The 21,538-nt window shown below is 35.9% G+C and overlaps 1 protein-coding gene across 4 annotated transcripts in view; it reads right to left on the bottom strand.

Annotated features, from left to right (window-relative positions):
- Positions 1-21,538, bottom strand: part of LOC145276758 (proto-oncogene tyrosine-protein kinase receptor Ret-like) — a 648,944-nt gene that overhangs the window by 323,162 nt on the left and 304,244 nt on the right. For all 4 annotated transcript variants that reach the window (XM_080128005.1, XM_080128004.1, XM_080128006.1 and 1 more), the window contains exon 3: positions 2,867-3,163. In XM_080128005.1, coding sequence (XP_079984131.1) covers positions 2,867-3,163 — 297 coding nt within the window. The remainder of the gene's footprint in view (positions 1-2,866; positions 3,164-21,538) is intronic.

Genomic DNA, 21,538 nt, shown 5'->3' on the forward strand with positions numbered 1-21,538 from the left:
CTGGTCGTCGCCATCCATCGAGTATTCGCCAAGTATTCGAAAAGGCATGCTCTCAGTGTCGGACTTGTATCAAGGCGGTGATTGAGATCGAAGGCGGCTACATTGAAGAAATGTAAGCTTTACTACATAATCAATTTACATGAATTGATTTTTTTTCAATAAAAGTTTTAAAATAAAGCTGTAGTGTTATTTCTTTAGTGCGACAACTTGATTGTTCCACACAGTACTTATACACACATACACACACACACACACGCACATATATATATATACACATGTATACACATACATACATACATACATACATACATACATACATGCATACATATATGTGCGTGCTTGTGTGCTTGTGTGCGGGTGCATGTATCTGTATGTCCGCACTGGTAAAAAGAAGATATTTTTATATTGTTTAAGCTTAACTGAAAAGAAAAGAAATATGTGTATGCATGCGTGATCAAATCTAATAACATGTATGCGTATCCATGCTTATGCATGTGTATGTGTATAGCTGCGTTTGTGTGTGCTGTTGGTAGCTTTGTACACATCACGAAAGCAAAAATGCGTCATGTCTCTAATTTTCTTGCGTGTAATACTAATAAATATGGAATAAACGTTTAAGAGACAAACCATCCTTTAGTTTTTTTGTTTTTTTTTTTTACTTTTTAGTTATGTTTCGTTAGATAATAAACATATTCTCTTTGCCGAAGAACGGAAAAGCAAAAATCAATCATTCGTTTATTAAAGTTTAATAAAATGTGGCCAAATGGAAAAAAAGGATGCCGATTGTCGACACACCCTTTTTTCTTATCTTTACCCAACATTGTTTATAGTGATTTTAATATTAAACGAAGCGCCCATCGTTACACTTGCAATTCAAGGGCGGTAACTCTGAAAGTAATCGATTAATGTGACCCAGAAATAATTTCTCTCTCTATTTATGCATATCTTTCTCTTTCTTTCAGCCTTGCAGACTCGTAATAATCGAGACAGAGTGATATAGTCAACAAAAAAGTGTATTAGCAAGAGTGTGTTAAAGAAGTACACGTCATGATTCTGGGGTTACAGCTGCCACGAATCGCTGTTATTTAGTCTGCACTATGGCTTCTTAAAAATTGCCCGGGCTGCCCCGTCGCCTCAAGTAGTAAGCAATAAACTTATTCCACCCGAAAGACAGGAGGCAAGGCCGTAAATAGTGGACCTTCTACAACTACCTATACCGGTGCCACAGCCCGCCAGATATAAGGTCAGTGAAATGACCCAGTTTCTGCCGGACATTGTTGAATTCGAAAATTCGACTGACTTATGAGTTTGATCGCGAACCAATACCAAATGAATAGTGCGGCTCTTGGTATTTACCCTTTTCCCATTGCAAAAATAGGTGATACAAGGCCGAATGAGTCAGCGCTACGACAGGGGGAGCATTTTGGTCCTGCAAAAAGAGTTCTCAGTGAAGGCGTCTCAAAAAAATCCGAAAGCCGAGTGACAAGGCTTGGAAGAGTGGACCTTCTAGGGCTACCCAGAATATTTGCCTTAGTTCAATAACTAGAAATCAACCGAAATACTCCAGGTTCTGCTGGAGTCATTGCCAAAGTCGGAACCTCAACTAGTATGTGACAGCAATTGTGATCCAAGAGCAGATTAATACATTACAGAAGTAGACATCATGCTTCTGGAGCCATACCTGCGACGAACTGTTACCGACCACATGTTAGAGGTAACTATATTTATAACCTGTGGGTACATCCATTAATTAATATATGTAGCGATCAGATTACGCCATAACTTCTCTTTCTATCGATATTTTTTATCGATATATTTTTTTTAACTTATACAAACATTTTGGGCCACATATCTACGTACATGAGTCAGCCAGTTAAAATAGTTTTTAAGAAGCCAAAATTGAAAAATCGTTATACAGTTTGTACATTCATCTTAGTTTACTTTTATTTTTAAATTTTCTATAAGTTCATGTGCGTGTCATGTTAGTACAGTGGTAACGTCACCAGCTTTGGATGCTTCGGTTTCGATTCTAGCTGATATCAGATAATACTTTTTTTTACTTTTGAAATTACGACTTTATAATAATATATACGAAATCTGGACAAATAAAAATATCATATATAAGCGTATTTTACGCCCGGGAAAAGCATGGCTCACTCCACATTGCTAGGCTTATACAGAAAAGGTGATATGTCTGTCTGTGCCCATATTTTCAAACTCTATCTCTTCCGGAACTAAGATACACAGAACGCCGCTAGGGGTCTCAAATGATTGGATTTTTATGGGCCTTACTTTTGTGGGTCTTTAACCGCTTAAAATAGCTTTTAAGGGGTTAGAAATGGATAAAAATTGACAAAACCGTTATATATTTTGAACATTCATCTTAGTTTATTTTTAATTTTTTTAATTTTTAATCAGTTCATATACGTGTAACATTGGTACAATCGTATAACATCGCCAGCTTTGAATGCTAGAGTTTCGCTTCCAGTTCCGATTCAAGCTGATGGCACCCAAATCCTTTATTTTTTTTACTTTTGAAATCGCGACTCTATAATAATATATACGAAATATGGACGAAGTAAAATATCATGTTTAAGCATATTTTACGACCGGGCAGAGTTATTTATAAAAAAAAAAAGAATATGACTTTAGTACCATTAGCTATAATAAAAACTGAAACCAGAATTTTTGAAGAATTCTTGGTCAAATTATTTATGACAAAAAAATGGAAAGTCATAACAATTAAACGACAGTCACTCTGAAGAAAAAAGATGTAAACGTGACACACAAAATAACACACACGCTATCATTTTAATATATATATATATATATATGTGTGTGTGTGTGTGTGTGTGTGTTTACTTACCGTCAACGTCGATGTAATAATTGATCTTTGCACTCTGACATTGTTCGTCTAGTCTAACGCCCTGTCGGAGGAGGGTGAGGTCACCGTTTCTGAAGTTTTCCTCGACAGTCAACACAAGATGATCTCTCTCCCCTGTGTCTCCACCAAAACAAAGGTGCCAATGATTGTTTTTGCCGTTGTATGGACAGTCTCCATCTATCAGGCCGGGATTCACACGAATGTGAACCATCGTATGAGTTGATAACTGCTTCGACTCGTCCGTTACTGTCACGTTGAGCGACACACGATTGATGTCATCTGTAAAAAAATAAAACAATAATGATTAATAAATAATAATTTTATAAGTATACAAGAAAATAATTTTATAAGTATATAAAAAATAATATATGCTTTTCATACGGCTGCCGATACATAATGTCTCGGCAGCCATATGAAAAGCATATCTTATTTTTCTTTTATTAATATTATTGGAATTTTTAATTTCATAATATTATTGGAATTTTTCATACGGCTGCCGAGATATTATGTTATGAAAAGCATACATTATTTTTCTTTTATTAATATTATTGGAATTTTTAATTTCATAATATTATTGGAATAATTTCATAATATTTTTGGAATTTTTCATACGGCTGCCGAGACATTATGTTATGAAAAGCATACCTTATTTTTCTTTTATTAATATTATTGGAATTTTTCCCCTTTTCCTTGTACATATTTGTGAATTATTCCATGGATTTCGGCCTTTTGGATTATTTTGGACCATCTTCCAATTACGTAATTTCCTTGGATTTTACTTGTGCAAATGGAAATTTAATTTATTTTCTTGTAGTTAAATTTTTGGATTTTACCGTTATTGGATTATTTATCTTCCGCCAGATTATTCATTCACGTGTAATCACCTTTTTCTTCACCATATTTCCTCTGCTTCACTTTTTGTATTCAAGTAAGATCTTTGAATTTCTTGCAGTTTCATCAAATACTTTTGTATGAAAAATCTGATCCCGCATTTTGCTAATTCCTACCCTCTGATGAGAAGGAAAGTATTTCTTCAAAACTCCGCGAATTAAGGACTATCCACTTATCAAGTGTTTCCTTTTCAGATTAAATATGATTTTATCTCTTTTTGAAAATGTTTTTGAACATGTTTTATTAACTGTTTGCTCGTATACATATATATATATATATGCACACACACACGCACGCATATATATATGTGGGGGGGGAACAGAGCGATGACACGTTCATGACAGTTGTATGTAAATCACCGAGCCGTATGCGAAGTGACGTCACGGAAAAGAAAAAGCAAAAGCAAAAGATTATAAAAAGAACGTGTGCACACAACGAGGATCGGGAGACGTGCGGCCCGAGAGCGACAGTTTTGAACAAAAAACAATGCCTTATTCTGGAAAGAACCCGTACGTAAATGTCCTTGTTTCAATGGGAAAAAGTGGGTTGAGTCTTTCGTTGTCGCTGTTCATTGTAGCGGAGTTTACAAGGTGTTGGGTCCCCCCCTATTTACGCGTGTATAAACGTGTGTAATATCACAGACACTCTCACACATACACACACATACATCATATATATATATATATATATTTATATATATATATATATATATATATATATATATATATATATATATATATATAATTATTTTCTTTCTTAGGATATTATAATGCTGGGTGTGGAGCAGCCAAACAAGCTGCCAACATTACCCTGCGGTTTATTGAAATTAACAGAGAGCACCTTTTAGTATTCTCGCTGTTCCCTTAAGTGCAATTGCCTGGATTTCTTTTGCACTTGGTCCAGCAAGGAATATTAGTTAGGTAAGATTCAGGTTCTTCATAAGCCGTATAAAAACTGGCATAATTGATATATCCTTAAGATTCTAGTTGCTTTTTTTTCATATCATACATGAGACCTTGATATTTGGTCTGTTTCTCCTTTTTAGCTGTGTTTAGACCTCCATCATTAGAGACTTCAACCAAGGTTGCACCTCTCTCTGACTTATTCCATATAACTATATCAGGTTTGACGGCAGCATTTTAAAAGTAAGTGGCTGTAGGAATCGTAATATATGGTATAAAAATTTCCAACTATAAATTTGATCCCTATTATGACTCCTTAAAATTTATTTTTTTTAGGCTCAAATCAAGTTATTAAGTTAGATCTATGTCCAAGGACATATTATTTCTATGTGAAACTGGAATAGGGCCGACCACTTCCCTAGATGAGTTCATAATTAATGGATACTCCAATTTAACAGCTAAATCTGACTCCCAAGATCGCCATGGGCATGGAATATGTGCCTACATTTAGGATGGCTTCCCATGTGGCAGGGATATCTCTAGAGAAGATCCTAATTTACCCTATATATGCTTCAGGGTTGCACTTGCTAACACCACTGCATTTATATTTGCCCTCTATATGCCCCACAACAGCGGAGTTACTATCTTTAAGAGCATATCTGAGAAAATAGACCACATACTGTCTTCACATCCCTCGGCTAACATCCACATCTGTGGTGACTTCAACGTCCATAACGTGGAATGGCTGATCCATTCAAATAAGACAGATGATGAGGGGAGGTTTTGTCATGATTTTGCCATTGCTTATGACCTCACTCAGATTGTTCGCGAACCCACCCGTGTGCCCGATACACTCAATCAATATGCAAGCCTCTTAGACCTTTTTCTCTCAACTTCCCCTGAGCTATGTTCATGTACCGTTCATTCTCCTCTAGGAACCTCCGACCACTCCGTCGTATCAGTTAAGATAAAAACGAAATGTAAGAAGCCATCAGACGTACCCCTCCACCGTACTGTATACCGATACTCTATGGCTGACTGGGATAGCTTCCGTACATTCATATCTGATTTACCTCTGCACTCCATGTTTAAAAAGGAAGTGTCCTCTATAGTATCAGATCTGACCGAATGGTTAATTGTAGGCATAGACCAATTCATACCATCTAAAAGATTCCAACAAAAACCTAACAGCCAGCCATGGTTCTCCCCAGAATGTGCTGCTGCTATCGCGCACAGAAATCACTTTTTCCATAGCTACCAACGTAATAGATGCACTGAGACTAAAGCTGCTTTCAGGACTGCCAGCAACCACTGTAAAAGAGTAATAAAAAATGCAAGAGAGCTATATGCCCAGTATGTTAAATCCAAGGTAGCTGATCAGCGGCTTGGTTCCCACCAGTTTTGGCAAATAACAAATAGGATCCTGAACAGAAGTGTGCGTTCTATCCCAACCATTATCAATGGACCAGAGGTTATCTCGTCAGCGTCAGACAAGGCCAAACTATTTGCAAAGAACTTTGTAGCTAATTCTACCCTATGCGACGAAGGCCATCAACTCCCCATATTTCCTCCTATAACACAGAACAAGCTAGGTAACATACAAATATCCGTGCATGAGGTCGCCAAGCTAATAAAAAAACTAGATTCCAGTAAAGCAACTGGCCCTGATGGCATCCCAATTATAGTGTTAAAAAAGCTTCAACCAGAACTTGCTCCCATACTTACGAAACTATTTAAGCGCTGCCTTAAGGAGAAGTGCTTTCCGACCCCCTGGAAGACCTCATCAGTTTGCCCTGTATTTAAGAATTCAGGTGATAAGTCATCTCCCTCTCAGTACAGACCAATAAGTCTTCTCTGTGTTATGAGTAAGTTGCTGGAATCAATATTAAATAGAGAAATAGTCAACCACCTCAGCAGGAATAACCTTCTTAGTGACATACAATATGATTTCCGCTCTGCAAGATCTACCGCAGATGTGCTGACGGTTATATCCCACAGGATTAGTGAATCTCTTGACAAAGGCTTCCTTTCTAGGGCAATTGCTCTTGACATATCAAAGGCCTTTGACAAAGTATGGCATAAGGGTCTACTTCACAAGATTTCCAGCTACGGTATAACTGAAAATGTTTTCTCAATCATTAAACCATTTCTCTCTGATAGGCTCATAAGAGTAGTGGTAGATGGACAAAAATCGGAGGCCTGCAATATAAATGCTGGAGTCCCTCAGGGGTCAATCCTGGGCCCAACTCTCTTCCTGATCTACATCAATGACCTCCCTAAACACATACTTAAATCATTCGTTGACATCTATGCTGATGACACGACCATCTATGGCAACACATCAAAGGCTGTAAATGACAAAGTTCTCTCGGATTCTCTCTCCTCTGATCTCGAGCGCGTGGTTCAGTGGGGGAAGATGTGGCTAGTTACCTTTAATGCATCTAAGACCAAACTCCTATCCTTACATCATCAACGCTCTGATCCCCATCTGGCATCAATTGTGATGGATGGCTCTCGTCTGGGTGAGGCCCCGTGTTTTGACAAGCTTCTGGGTTTGACCTTTACTCCTGATCTAAAATGGAACACGTACATCAAGTCTGTTGCCAAGGTCGCTGGAAAGATGGTGGGATCCTTCTACCGCTCCAGAAAATATCTCACTACTGATGCAATTCTCTATCTATATAAAAGCCAAGTACGTCCAAGGATGGAATACTGTTGCCATATCTGGGCAGGAGCTGCCAAAAACAGCCTATCCTACCTTGACAGAGTACAAAATAGACTTCGTGGCTTAGTGGGGGATGCCCTTTTCTCTACCCTGCAACCCCTCTCTCACAGAAGAGACGTTGCGAGCCTATCCTTGTTTTATCGTTATTTTCATGGCAGGTGCTCGTCTGAACTCCAATCCCTGGTCCCCCCTCGCCAATCTTTCACGAAAAACACCCGTCTAGCTGAATCCACTGTGAAAAATTTCCCCCACTCTATATCTGTGCCTAAATCAAAACGCGGATTCCATGAACAAAGCTTCTTTCTTAGAACTGCACGTCTGTGGAACTCTGTTCCGTCTGCCTGCTTCCCTCCGGACTACAACTTGGATGTCTTCAAGTCTAATGTTAACAAATTCCTTATGAACCGCCCCCCTAATTAAACACTTCATCAAATCTCCTCACTAACGTAATGTACTTGCAATAACCCTTATCCCTGAGTGGCTTCCGGGCCTTGATAAGTGGTGATCACTGTGTAAAAAAAAAAAAAAAGGAACCTATATCTAAAATTTCAAGTGTTTAGACCCAAAAGTGTCGGAGGAGTTTTGTAGAGTTCTCAGAGGTCAAATCGTTGAACTTTGATCCCTTAACAGCCAAATTTCTGGCCGAAAACCAATCACAATATTTTTCCCAAATCTCAGCATCCTGTATATCAAATTTTGTGTATGTAGACTTTAAATTGACAGTTATTGCGTAAGGAAATGTACACACACAGACACACAGACACGTTAACTTATATATATATATATATATATATATATATATATATATATACTACCATTTCAGCCCGGCGTTGCCCGGTTGTTTGGATGTGTCTGTTGAGCAAAAGAAAAAAAGTGGTAATAGGAAGACAGGCTCGAACTCGTACCGCGGACGAGGAAAAGAACTGACGTCTTTGCTGTTACAACAACCGGACCAACAGGAAGCGAATTCTGTTTAAATTAAGGCTAGACAATCGACTTTAAAAAATATCGGTGAAAAAGCACCCCCCCTCTGTAGAAAAGTGCCTAGTGGAAGGTGAAGATATTAATGTTTTTAGCCGATTCTTCGATATTTGTCGCCTGAAAGGTCGAACTTCAAAACGATTCTGATCTTGGTAAAATCCATTGCCCCTGTTGAAAGTTTTAGGCAGACATTGAAACATACATATATACATACATTTATATATTAGTAACTAAAAGTTTTCGACCCAAACCGATTAAAAGCCTAGCTTTGTCTCTGAATACCCTTTATATAAATTTCAAATGTTTAGACCAGCAATTGTCGGAGTAATTTGGTCGAGACCGCAGAGGTCATTTTTTTTTAATTTGACCCCTATTATGCCCCCTTAAACTTTATTGTTTTGGGCTCAAATCAAGTTATTAAGTTAGATCCATGTCCAAGAAACCTATATCAAAACTTTCAATTGTTTATCCTAAAAATTGTCGGAGGAGTTTGGTAGAGTTCTATAAGGTCAAATCGTTGAACTTTGACCCTTTAAGAGCCAAATTCATGGCCCAAAACGGATCACATCGATTTTCCGAAATCTCAGTACCCTGTATATCAAATTTCGAGTTATTGCGTAGGGAAATGTACACACAAAGACACACAGACACAGAGATACACAGACACACACACAGATGCACAGACACGTTCACTTATATATATATATATATATATATATATATATATATATATATATATATATATATGGGGTGAAGTGTGTATATTTAAGCGGCATTTTGTTCATTTAAATAGAGTTACATAACAGAGGGCTTCTGTTTAATGATACTTTTTTATTTTGGGATCGACTAAAGGAACACTGCCAGGCATTACAAACGCCAATGCACGTAATAAAAATAGACTTTCCTAGTGAATATACTGTTATGAATCGAAATATTGAATTGAATTTCAATAAATAAATATATTTATTTATTGAAAGAGATTCTGCACTTGTTTTGCTTTAAACCGTTAAATTTTGTATTTTGTATACTCCTATCTATCTATCTATCTATTTATGAAACTATCTATATATCTATAAAAGTGAAAGTCTCTGTCTATCTGTGTATCTGTGTGTCTGTGTGTGTACATTTCCCTACGCAATAACTCTGTCAATTGTTAGTCTACAGACTGGAAATTTGATATACGGGGTACTGAGGTTTTGGAAAATCGATGTGATCGGTTTTCGGCCAGAAATTTTGCTGTTAAGGGGTCAAACTTCAACGATTTGTCCTTTGAGAACTCTACCAAACTCCTCCGACAATTTTGGGTCTACGCACTTGAAATTTTAGATATAGGTTCGTTGGAAATGGATCTAACTTAATAACTTGATTTGAGCCCCAAACAATAAAGACGGGTCAAAGTTTTAAAAATTTTACCATTTTTTATATTTTTTATTATTATTTATTTATTTATTTTTTTTTTGCTCAGCATACACCTCCAAGCACACTGGCAAACCCGGACCGAAATGCTAGTATATCTATAAAAGTGACAGTGTCTCTGTGTGTGTGTCTGTTTTTCTGTTTGTGTACAATTCCCTACGCAATAACTCTGTCAATTTTTAGTCTACAGACTCGAAATTTGATATACAGGAGACTGAGGTTTTGTAGCATCGATGCGATCCATTTTTGACCAGGAATTTACCGAGTAAGGGGTCAAAGGTCAACGATTTGACCTTTGAGAACTCTACCAAACTCCTCTGACAATTTTCGTTCTAAACACTTGAAATTTTAGATATAGGTTCGTTGGACATGGATCTAACTTAATAACGTAATTTGAGCCCAAAACAATAAATTTTAAGGGGTCATAATAGGGGCCAAAGTTTAAAAAGAATTGACCGCTTTCTTTTTTTTTTTTTTTTGCTCAACATACACCTCCAAATATCACGGCAACGCCGTGCACTCACATTAGTATATATATATATATATATATATATATATATATATATATATATGTGTGTGTGTATATATATATATATGTATGTATTGTGTAGTTACATTCATATTAAAAATCTTTATTTCTATTTATTTAGAAAGAAAATACAACTTTGTTACATATGGTTCGTGGAATTGCATTCACTAGAAATAGACCTAACTAATTTGCATATTATTTTAAGCGTTCATTTTAATTAATTTTCTATTAGTTTTTTTCAGTTTTCTTATAGGATGTTCACTTATAGTTAACTATTACTTGTAATTATATTCATACAGATATTCTACATGATTTATACTTGTGTAATATTTGCGTAAAAAGGTTATAGTAAACACAAACTTCTTTCTATATACATGTATGTATGTGTATATATAATCGTTTTAAAATTTTTGCCTATCCAACACCTCTGTCATTTTTGTCTACAGGCATGAAACTTAATATATAAGGTATTCGAACCCATGCGGAACTTTATATTTAGATTTTAGCAGGGGGAAATTGGTGCAAAAATGTACAAAATTTAAAAAAATAAATAAATTTGCCAGGAGAAAGTCGAACGACGCTATTACGAATATGCATGCCTAATGTAATAGCTATTGGTTTATGTTTTAATATTTAGCCTTACCACAAACATGTATTCATAGTTTAGACATTAACGTAAAAGGAAAACTTAAATTATAAGCTAAAAGTTTTGGTTTCGATTCTCGATAGTGCCATACGTGTCATTTTTATTTATTTACTTGCAGTTCAGCCCGGCTTTGCTCGGGTCATATGTACTCTTCATAACTTGCTCTACGTGTGAATATATTTTATGTAAGATTTCAAATGTTTAGACCAAAATTTGTCTGAGTAATTTCGTAGAGACCGCAGAGGTCAAATTTTTTAACTTTGACTCCAATTTGGACCCCTTAACATTAATTTTTTTTTTTTTTTGCTCAAATCAAATTAAAAAGTTTGATATATGTCCAAATAATCTATATTAAAAATTCCAAGTGTTTCGACCGAAAATTGGCGGAGGAGTTTGGTAGATTTTTCAAAGGTCAAATCGTTGAACTTTGACCCCTTGACAGCCAAATTTATGGCCAAAAACCAATTATGAAGATTTTTCCACATCTCAATACTCCTTATGTCAAATCTCGAGGTTCTAGACCGAAAATTTAGGTATTAGGTAAGAAAATGTACGCCGACACACACACACACATACATTATTACTTTTCTAGATATATTAGCAGTTCCGCCCGGCTTTCCTCGGGCCCTATGTAGTTTTCATAAAGTTATGTGCTTATTTATATATTAAAAAGTGTGAATATGTACAGTAATGCCTTTCTATATAATAGGCTTCCTTAACTACCACAGAAAAAAGTTGGTAGAGATCACAGACGTCAATTTATTTTTTAAATTTCGACCCCAATTTTGACTTCTTAACATTAATTGTTCTTGGCTCAAATTAAATTACAATGTTTGATCCATGTCCAAGTAATTTACATATAAAATTTCAAGTCTTTAGACCCAAAACTGGAAGAGGAGTTTGGTAGAGTCTGCAAAGGTCAATTCTGTAAACTCTGTCCTCTTGCCAGCCAAATTCTATCCCCAAAACTGATTTAAAAGCTTGCTCCATGTCTGAATACCCTTTATGTAAAATTCTTTAAAATTGTGACTGATGAACGAACAGGGGGAAAACATCTATTTCTTTTAGACGTAATAATTTATTACGTCTTTAAAATTGTGACTAACGAACGAACAGGCGGGAAAACATCTATTTACTTAGGATAGAGACAGATATTTATTTTAAAATATTATATACCCATATATAGGGTCCATGGATGAGAAAAGTGCTTTTGTGGGGTCTAGAAGCAAACTAAATTTGGGAACACCTTATTTAGAGAAAAATATAATAAACCTACGATGTGTATAAATATAAACTTACATTTCTAACAGCTTTTACAAAAGAACACGAGTTCATCTTCTAATACAAAAGAACGTTTCTAATCCAAACAAAGAAAAAACAATCACTTAATAAGCGGCTGTATCACGTCAAAGGAGTTGAACTATAAGATCAGATTGAGTGTCAAAATAGTCTTATCTATATGAACCACGTGTAATTTGTAAAGGGAAATATCGTCATGATGTTTGCCGTCTTATCTGTCGAAGCCAGCAACGGTCGATATCGTTGACAACAGCGCTGTGTCAAGTGAATCTGTCAGCGCTCCGGTTTACAAACTGTTTTTTCTCTAGTTTAAAATCTTTTGGTTCTTTAGTTTAAAACCTACCAGCTCTATAGTTTAAAACCTATTGGCTCTTCAGTTTAAAACCTGTTAGTTCTCCAGTTTAAAACCGGTTGGCTCTCTAGTTTAAAACCTGTTGGTTTCCTTATTTACACATTATCGATACTGCAGTTTAAAACTCAGTGGCTTTTCAGTTTAAATCTTATTGGCTTCTCAGTTAGTCCACTAATTTAAAACATGTTGCTACTCTAGTTTACAAGTGTACAACCTGTTAGCTCATCAGTTTAAAATTTGTTTGTTCTCTAGTTCAGAACCTATCAGTTGTCTAGTTTAAATCTTGTTGGTTGCCTAGTTTTAAACGTGATAGTTCTACACCTGTTGATTGTCTAAGCCATTTTGCCCCCTCAATTCCAATCCCGTTTGTTTGTCTAGTTTAAACCTGTTGTATCTTTAATTTAAAACCCATTGGTTTCCTAGTTGTAAACCTGTTTGTTCTTTAGTTTTAAAACTATTTGAACTGTAGTTTTTAGTCTGTTTATTCTGTAGAGGTACACCGTGTTGGTTCTCCAGTTTAAACCTATTGGCTGTTCAGTTAAAATCCGTTGACTCCCTACTTTAAAATCTGTATGTTCCCTAGTTCAGAATATGTTGATTCCCTAGTTTAAAACCTATTTACCCTCTATTTTAAAGTATTTTGGTTCTTAAGTTTAAAAACTATTGACCATCTATTTTAAAGTTTTTTGGTTCTCTAGTTTAAAATATTCTTCAGTTTACATACTGTTGGCTGCCAGTATAACACCTGTTGGCTTTCAGTTTAAAACATGTTGGCTGTCCAGTATAAACCTGTTAGCTTTTCAATGGAAAACCTGTTATTACTATAGTGTAAGACCGGTTGGCTCTTCAGTTTAAAATTTTTTTGACTCTTTCATTTAAAATCTTCTGGTTTTCTAGTTTAAAATTTGTTGGCTCTTTAATTTATAACATTTTGATCCTTTATTTTACAACTGTTTTCTTTCTCGTTTAAAACCTGTTGGTTCTCTACTCTACACACTGTTTGCTCTGTAGTTTAAAACCTACTGCCCCTTCAATTTAAAACCTGTTGGTTGTCTAGTTTAAAACCTCTTGACTTATCAATTTAAAACCTGTTTTTTATTCAATTTAAATATTGTTGTCTGTTTATTTTAAAACCTGTAAGCGCTTCAATTTAAACTCTTATGACAATTATTGAACATATGTACCTTAGGATTATTTATTCTGGTTCCATATGATATCGTTTGCAATGCTTTAATCGATAACAGAAAAGCGACCGATTATATTTGGAAGTGCAAGCTCTATTAGCATTACATCTGAAGTGTGTCTCAACATTTGAGGATTTTCTATACTTTTCTTGTGCGTTGCTGCCAATAAGAATAATAAAAAAAGTACAATAGGACAAAAGAAATGTAAAACATGACTGCTAATGAATAAACCTGGTCGCGTTTTCAACGTATAAAATCAACCTGAAGTGATTGGAAATCAAGTTAAATTTAATTCAACAAAAGTTTTCGATTTTCACGAGTAGATTTAATTAAATATATTCAAACAGTGGACTAATCAAGATTTAAGTAATCATCGTCTAGTGATTGCTTAATAAACCTAGTAACTTAAGATACAGAAGTTTAAAATTAAATAAAAATGAAAACATGAGTAATATATATATATATATATATATATATATATATATATATATATATATATATATATATAAATAAATATATTACCGTATCTTTCTGTTAAGTTACATTATTGTTTCAGCTACCCGGCCGTTTTTTTTGGCCGTCTGTAGCTTCCTCAGACTTTTACAGAAATGTTCGTTATGATGGGATGAAAGAGTGAATGATGTCATTTCTGTAAAAGTCTGAGGAAGCTACAGACGGCCAAAAAAACGGCTGGGTAGCTGAAACAATAATGTAACTTAACAGAAAGATACGGTAATAAAAAATAAAACGCATATTTGCTCTACAACAGTACTGAGCACTTTCTTCAGTTTTTATTAATTACCATTTCTACTATATATATATATATATATATATATATATATATATATATATATATATATATATATTCAATTTTCCCCCCTAACAAGGCATAGTGCCACGTTGAAGTAGGGGGCTACTATCTGAGACATAAGTTGCGGGGATATTATGAGGGAAGATGTTGCAAGATGTCTGTTCACATTACACTTGACCTTCTGCATGTCAGTACAGTTGGGAAAGCATTATCCCGGAAGGAAGTTCCAAAGTCTAGCAGTTCTGGGGAAGAAACTATTGGAGTAGAAGGCTTTCTTACACCTAGATATCTTTTCTGTTAAAGGGTTGGGATTTAGCTGTTAATCGAGTTTGTCGAGGGTGTTTACCTTGAGGGGGTACAAGTGCCTGTAGTTCGTCAGAGCATTCACCATTAAAGTACTTGTAAAACAGGCGGAGGGATGTAACATTTCGTCGATGGGGCAGAGGCTGAAGCCTAGATGACTGTTCAGGACCTATCAAATTGGCGACTTTTGAACCTTGTTCAAGAGCGAGAGAAAAGTAGCAGATGCACCAGCCCAAATGTGACAACAGTACTCCATACATGGGCGAATGGTGGCCTTATAGAGGTAAAAGGTCACTTTCAGGTGTAAGTAGTTTTCTAGTGCGGTAGAGCAGCTAAATTCCACCCCTTCACTGAAAATCGACGTGATCCGTTTTCGGCCAGAAATTTGGCTGTTAAGGGGGTCAAAGTCCAACGATTTGAACTCTGAGAACTATACCAAACTCCTCCGACAATTTTTGGTCTAAACACTTGAAATTTTAGATATAGGTTCATTGCATATGGATCTAACTTAATAACTTTATTTGAGCCCAAAACAATAAATTTTAAGGGCGCATAATAGGGGTCAAAGTTAAAAAAATTGACCGCTTTTTTTTTTTTTTTTGCTCAATATACACCTCAAAACACCCTGGCAACGCCGGCTGAAATGCTAGTACATATATAAAAGTGAAAATGTGTGTGTGTGCGTGTGTGTGCGTGTGTGTGTGTGGGTGTACATTTCCCTACCAAATAACTCTGTCAATTTTTAGTCTAGGGGCTTGTGATTTGTCAGAAAGGTGTATTGAGATTTAGGAAAATCTTAATCAGTTTTCGACCAGACATTTGGCTGTCAGGATGGAAAAGTTCAACTTTCAAGTTTGATCTTTGAAAACTCTACCAAATTCATCCGCCATATTTGGGTCTAAACACTTGAAATTTTAAATGTAGGTTACTTGGACATAGATCTAACTTTTAATTTGATTTGAGCCCCCAAAATAAATGTTAAGGGGTTAAAATTGGGATTAAATTAAAAAAAAAATTGACCTCTGCCGTCTCTACCAAATGACTCAGCCAATTTCTGGTCTAAACATTTGACATTTTACATAAAGGGTTTTTAGAGACCGGGCAAGCTTTTAAATCGGTTCGGGTCGAAAATTTGAGCTGCCAAAGTTCAAAAGATTTGACCTTTGCGGTCTCTAGATAACTACTCAGCCAAATCTGGGTCTACGCGTTTGAAAGTTATGCATAGTGGGTATTTAGACATGCAGCATGCATTTTAATTAGTTTTGGGGCGAAAAATTGTCTGCCAAAATGTTAAAGTTGAAAGAGTTGACCTTGGCACATTCTACCAAATTTCTCCGCCAATTTTGGGTCTAAAGACTTGAAATCTTAGATGTAGGTAACTTGGACATGGGTAAATCTTTGTATTTTGATTTGGTCTAAACATTTGAAATCTTACATAAAGTGTATTCACACGTAGAGCAAGTTACGAACATTACATAGGGCTCGAGCAAAGCCGGGCTGAACTGCTAGATATATGTAACCTATATATAATAGTTTAGTATATATATATATATATATATATATATATATACATACACACACACACATATATATATATATATAATAGGACAACAAGAATATGAAATTAAGTCACAAAACTATATATTGGTAAATATAGAATGTTTCATTTATCGAATAATGGAATACAAGCAAAATTTGGGGGATACAAGGGACTCTTTATTCCAGGGCATTTCGAAGCCTAATGCTTCTCATCAGTTATTGTTGAGCTTGACATTATCCAGATAAGTGTCCTCTTGTTGTATTGAACTCTCTTTTCCTCTTACATATTAAGCTATATATATATATATATATATATATATATATATATATATATATATATATATATATATATACAGGATGACCCAAAAAACGTGATATCTCCATTATTTATTCACCGATTGCCCTTATTTTACAGGTCATGGCAGAATCAACGACGGTGAGTACACCAAGACCGCAGTGAAACGGGGCCTAATTAGAGTTGGGGCCCGTTTTTTTTTGTCACCCTGTATATATATATATATATATATATATATATAACACATAGTGTTCCTGTGTCGCATCCTGCAGATCAAGTGGCAAGACGAGATCCCTGATACTGATGTATGATCAGCCAACAGATGCAGCATGCACACAATACCCCCCCCCCCCGAAAGACAGCTGCGATGGACATACCAGTACGATTGACGTAGAACGTATCCATAGATCGCTTCTCTACGACAAGCTTGCTAAGGGCAAAAGAAACGCAGGCCGCCCCAAATTACGCTTCTTATATGTTTGCAAGAGGTACAGTTTAAGTTTACTACCAAAAGCAACATGTTAGATATAAGACACGTTTGTTTTAGTGGAGAATTACATTTAGTGTACTCTGTTGTCAGCTTCATTAATGTGTAATGAATTTGAATTATCTATTTTCAATGCTAGTGGGACGCATTTCGATACAAAACCTATCTTAGAACATACCCAGACACATAAAGTGTATTTGTTAAATTTAAAAAATCAGCTTAGGGAACAGTTAAACACACACACATACACACAGATTAAAGTATAGATAAGTGTGTATATAGTTTTCGTCCCAGCCTATTTATCTCAGCATGCTGGCAAAATCAATCCTTGGCCGTAAAACCAAAGACTTATGCCATTTCCATATTAGCTGAATTAAAAGCTTAACAATTTCGCTGGTAATATTTGGTGAAATCTAAATATGGTTACAATCCGGAAAATGGATTTTTCTGACAAAAGATCAAACGACGCGGCATTCGTTTGTTTTTCTACCGCTACCATCCTTGACCAAAAAAAAAGAAAGCCTTTTAGATCGCGTGTTCCCTTTTAAGAATGGAGCGTTTATTTTTCCCGCGAACCGAGTATTAATGTCAGACATTATACGCATGCGCATCCTCGGGTTTCCATTTTATTCCATAAGTAACTTCCGGACAATCAGAAGTAAAGAAAAGATCGATAAAACTATAACGGATAGTAAATTGACATGTCGGACAGCAGTCTACTCTGGAGTATTACATTCAAATTTATCCGCCTAACATTCATAAGGTCCTGGATATGACCTTAAACTATATCCGACGGTGAGGCCCCAGCTTGTGGGCTTTGGGAAGTGTGGAACCAACCTTTAATTGCTATTGCTCTCGGGTTCACTCTGACCCGGAGTAGTAGTACCTGTTAGGGTCCTAACTATGGGTTAAATAGAAACTGACTCAAAAAAACAAAAAAAAAAACAAATATATTCTATTAAAAATTTCTTCAAAATCAATGTATTCGGCATTAAATAACCTGAAAAGGGTTGATATGCGGTAAAATAAAAACAACCAACCAAACATTCACAGGTAACTTGAATTGGAACAAATACATAGCATATACTGTAAAGGCTGTTGCAAAAAAATGGGGTTCCCCTATCGGCCAGACAATTATTCACACTTGCAAGTCGCCTATATCTACCACAAAATCTACTATTCGCCGATGCCTGGAATATTGCTGCCACATCTACAGTGGTGCACCAAGCAATATTATCTCTCTAAACTAGCTCTTAAGAGTTTCTAATCTGCTATACTAACTACTAACCTCACTTCCTATAATCTTAAAGTTCTGATGATGAAGTATTTCCTCTTTATGTTATCGTGTTTCCTCTATTTTAAACACATCCGGGGCGGAAGGGGTGGGGGGACATCGATAAAATCACACTATTATTTCAAGACGGAATTCTATGTTCGAAAGTGATTTCGAAGCCTTTAAATTAACTATTAATTACTAATTTCTAAATAAATAAATACGTATTTCTAGAGAGGGGGCGCCCGGTTTTGCCAGATCGTAAAATATGCTTAAATATGATATTTTAATTTGTCCAGATTTCGTATATATTATTATAGAGTCGTGATTTAAAAAGTAAAAAACAAAAAAAATTATTTGAGTGCCATCAGCTAGAATCGAAACCGAAGCATCCAAAGGTTGTGACTTTACCACTGTACCAACGTGACACTTTTAATTTTTTTTTTAAATTGAGTAAAAATTAAAAATTAAAATTTTTTTTCAATTTTGACCCCTTTTTGACCCCCTTAAAAATAATTTTAACCATCTAAAGATCCATAAAAAACGGTCAATAAAAAATGCAATCATTTGGGGCCCCTCGCGCCGCTCTGCAGCTTTTAGTTTCGGGGAGGAGGATAGAGTTTGAAAATAAAGAGACAGACAGACATACATATAGCGTTTTTAGATATTAGATTTTAAGAATAAAAATATCATCCAACAGACAAATGTTTGATATTTTTTTCATATTAAACTCTTTTCTGATCTCTATCTTTAATAAGACTCTCAGAGCGAGATGGTAGATAATATATTTGCACTTTTTTTTACACGGTGGTCACCACTTATCAAGGCCCGGAAGCCACTCAGGGATAAGGGTTATTGCAAGTACAGTACGTTAGTGTGGAGATTTAATGAAGTGTTTACTTAAGGGGCGGTTCATTAGGAATTTGTTTGCGTTGGACTTGAAGACATCCAGGTTGTAGTCAGGTGGGAAGCAGGCAGACGGAACAGAGTTCCACGGGCGTGCAGTTCTAAGAAAGAAGCTTTGTTCATGGAATCTACGTTTTGATTTAGGCACAGATAAAGAGTGGGGAAAATTATTGACAGTGGATTCAGCTAGACGGGTGTTTTTCGTGAAAGATTGGTGAGGGGTGACCAGAGATTGGAGTTCAGACGAGCACCTGCCATGGAAATCACGATAAAACAAGGATAGGCTTGCAACGTCTCTTCTGTGGGAGAAAGGTTGCAGGGAAGAGAAAAGGGAATCCCTCACTAAGCCACGAAGTCTATTTTGTACTCTGTCAATGCAGGAGAGGCTGTTTTTAGCAGCTCCTGCCCAGATATGGCAGCAGCACACCATCCTTGGACGTACTTGGCTTTTATATAGATAGAGAATTGCATCAGTAGTGAGATATTTTCTGGAGCGGTAGAAGGATCCCACCATCTTTCCAGCGACCTTGGCAATAGACTTGATGTACATGTTCCATTTCAGATCAGAAGTAAAGGACAAACCCAGAAGCTTGTCAAAACATGGGGCTTCTCGTAAACGAGAGCCATCCATTTCAATTGATGCCAGATGGGGATCAGTGCGTTGATGATGTAAAGATAGGAGTTTGGTTTTAGATGCATTAAAGGTAACCAGCCACGTCTGCAATGGCGACAAACATACGTTCGATTGCAGTTGGTATGTCCGTCCGTTCCATTTTTTTCTCGGCAACTACTATGCGAATCTGGTTGAAATTTTGTTTGGACCGTTGTTATGATACTGTGCAACAAACTAAGAATTATGTTATCCGTTCGATGCACATGTAGAGATTAACAACGATTAATACGGATTAATCACCACAATACCACATTTACCTTAGAGATTTACACGAAAACTATCGAGCGGATATGACTGAAATTTTGTATGAAATTTTGACAGGATAAACAGCAGCAAACTGGGTATTATCATATATGTTCCACGAACAGTAAAGGGTTAATAAAGTACATTACAATAACACATTTACCGTAGAGGCTTTCCCTGAAACTACTGGGCGATTTAGCTGAAAAGTACAAACCTTTGTAATTATAAAGTGCAGCGAATTAAGTTGTACTGTATTCATTTGATAAACAGACAACATGTGCTGTAGAAGTTTTCTCTGAAACTACTAGACTAATGTGGCTGAAACTTTATATGGAAATTTTTAATGATAAGGTCCAGCGGACTAAGAATTTTGGTAGCTGTTAGATGTACAGTTAGGTAAAATAGTGATTAGTTTATAATATAAAATTGAGCACAAATTCAGCCATATTCAATCATCAATTTGGCATAAAGCACTCATTCTACATCAACGGGCTATAACTTTTGCCCGTTTTTAACGGGGTAAAATGTCTGGTATGTCGTATTAAGAGAAATTAGTAATCGAATATGATCGAGTATAGATCGCTGAATCCTTGTAATAACAACAGCCGATTTCGTCTTGTACGACAGATCGTAAGATTATAAGATCCCGATGCAAAAGATACGACTAATTAAATAAAACTACTACTAAAACACTTCGATCTATAATATAGATGTTAAATAAGATGTTCCTTGGCGATTCAATTGGTATTGATTGGAAAAAAAAAATATCTTATCAACACTAAACGAGTTATCAAATGTTCTCCGCCACAAAAGAACCAGTTAAAATGGCGCGCATTATGGTTGCTTATCAGATCAGAAAACAAAAACAAAGCAAAACAACAAAAAAGTATGAATTCCTAAATCGACACCTGTTGCCTTCTTATTAAATAGCAAGAGTTTCTCAATGGTTATGGAGGTGTTAGCATTCTCCGCCTGCCAATGGAGAGAACTTCGTGGAATGTTGTAATGCCGTACATATGGCAGTGAAAGCGCGTAAACAAATTAATTCGTTATCATGTTTCGTGTTGAGATTGTATGCTACAACCAACTTCGCACACGCATCGTTTGCAGGTCGAAAAACGTATTTTTACAAGGATATAATTACTTATCAAGCCCTGAAGGCCACTCGAGGATAAGGGTTAATTAGTTAGCGATTCAAT

This window comes from Euprymna scolopes, chromosome 5 (genome assembly GCF_053919585.1).
Source record: "Euprymna scolopes isolate OS-2025 chromosome 5, ASM5391958v1, whole genome shotgun sequence".
Taxonomy (NCBI): Eukaryota; Metazoa; Mollusca; class Cephalopoda; order Sepiida; family Sepiolidae; genus Euprymna; species Euprymna scolopes.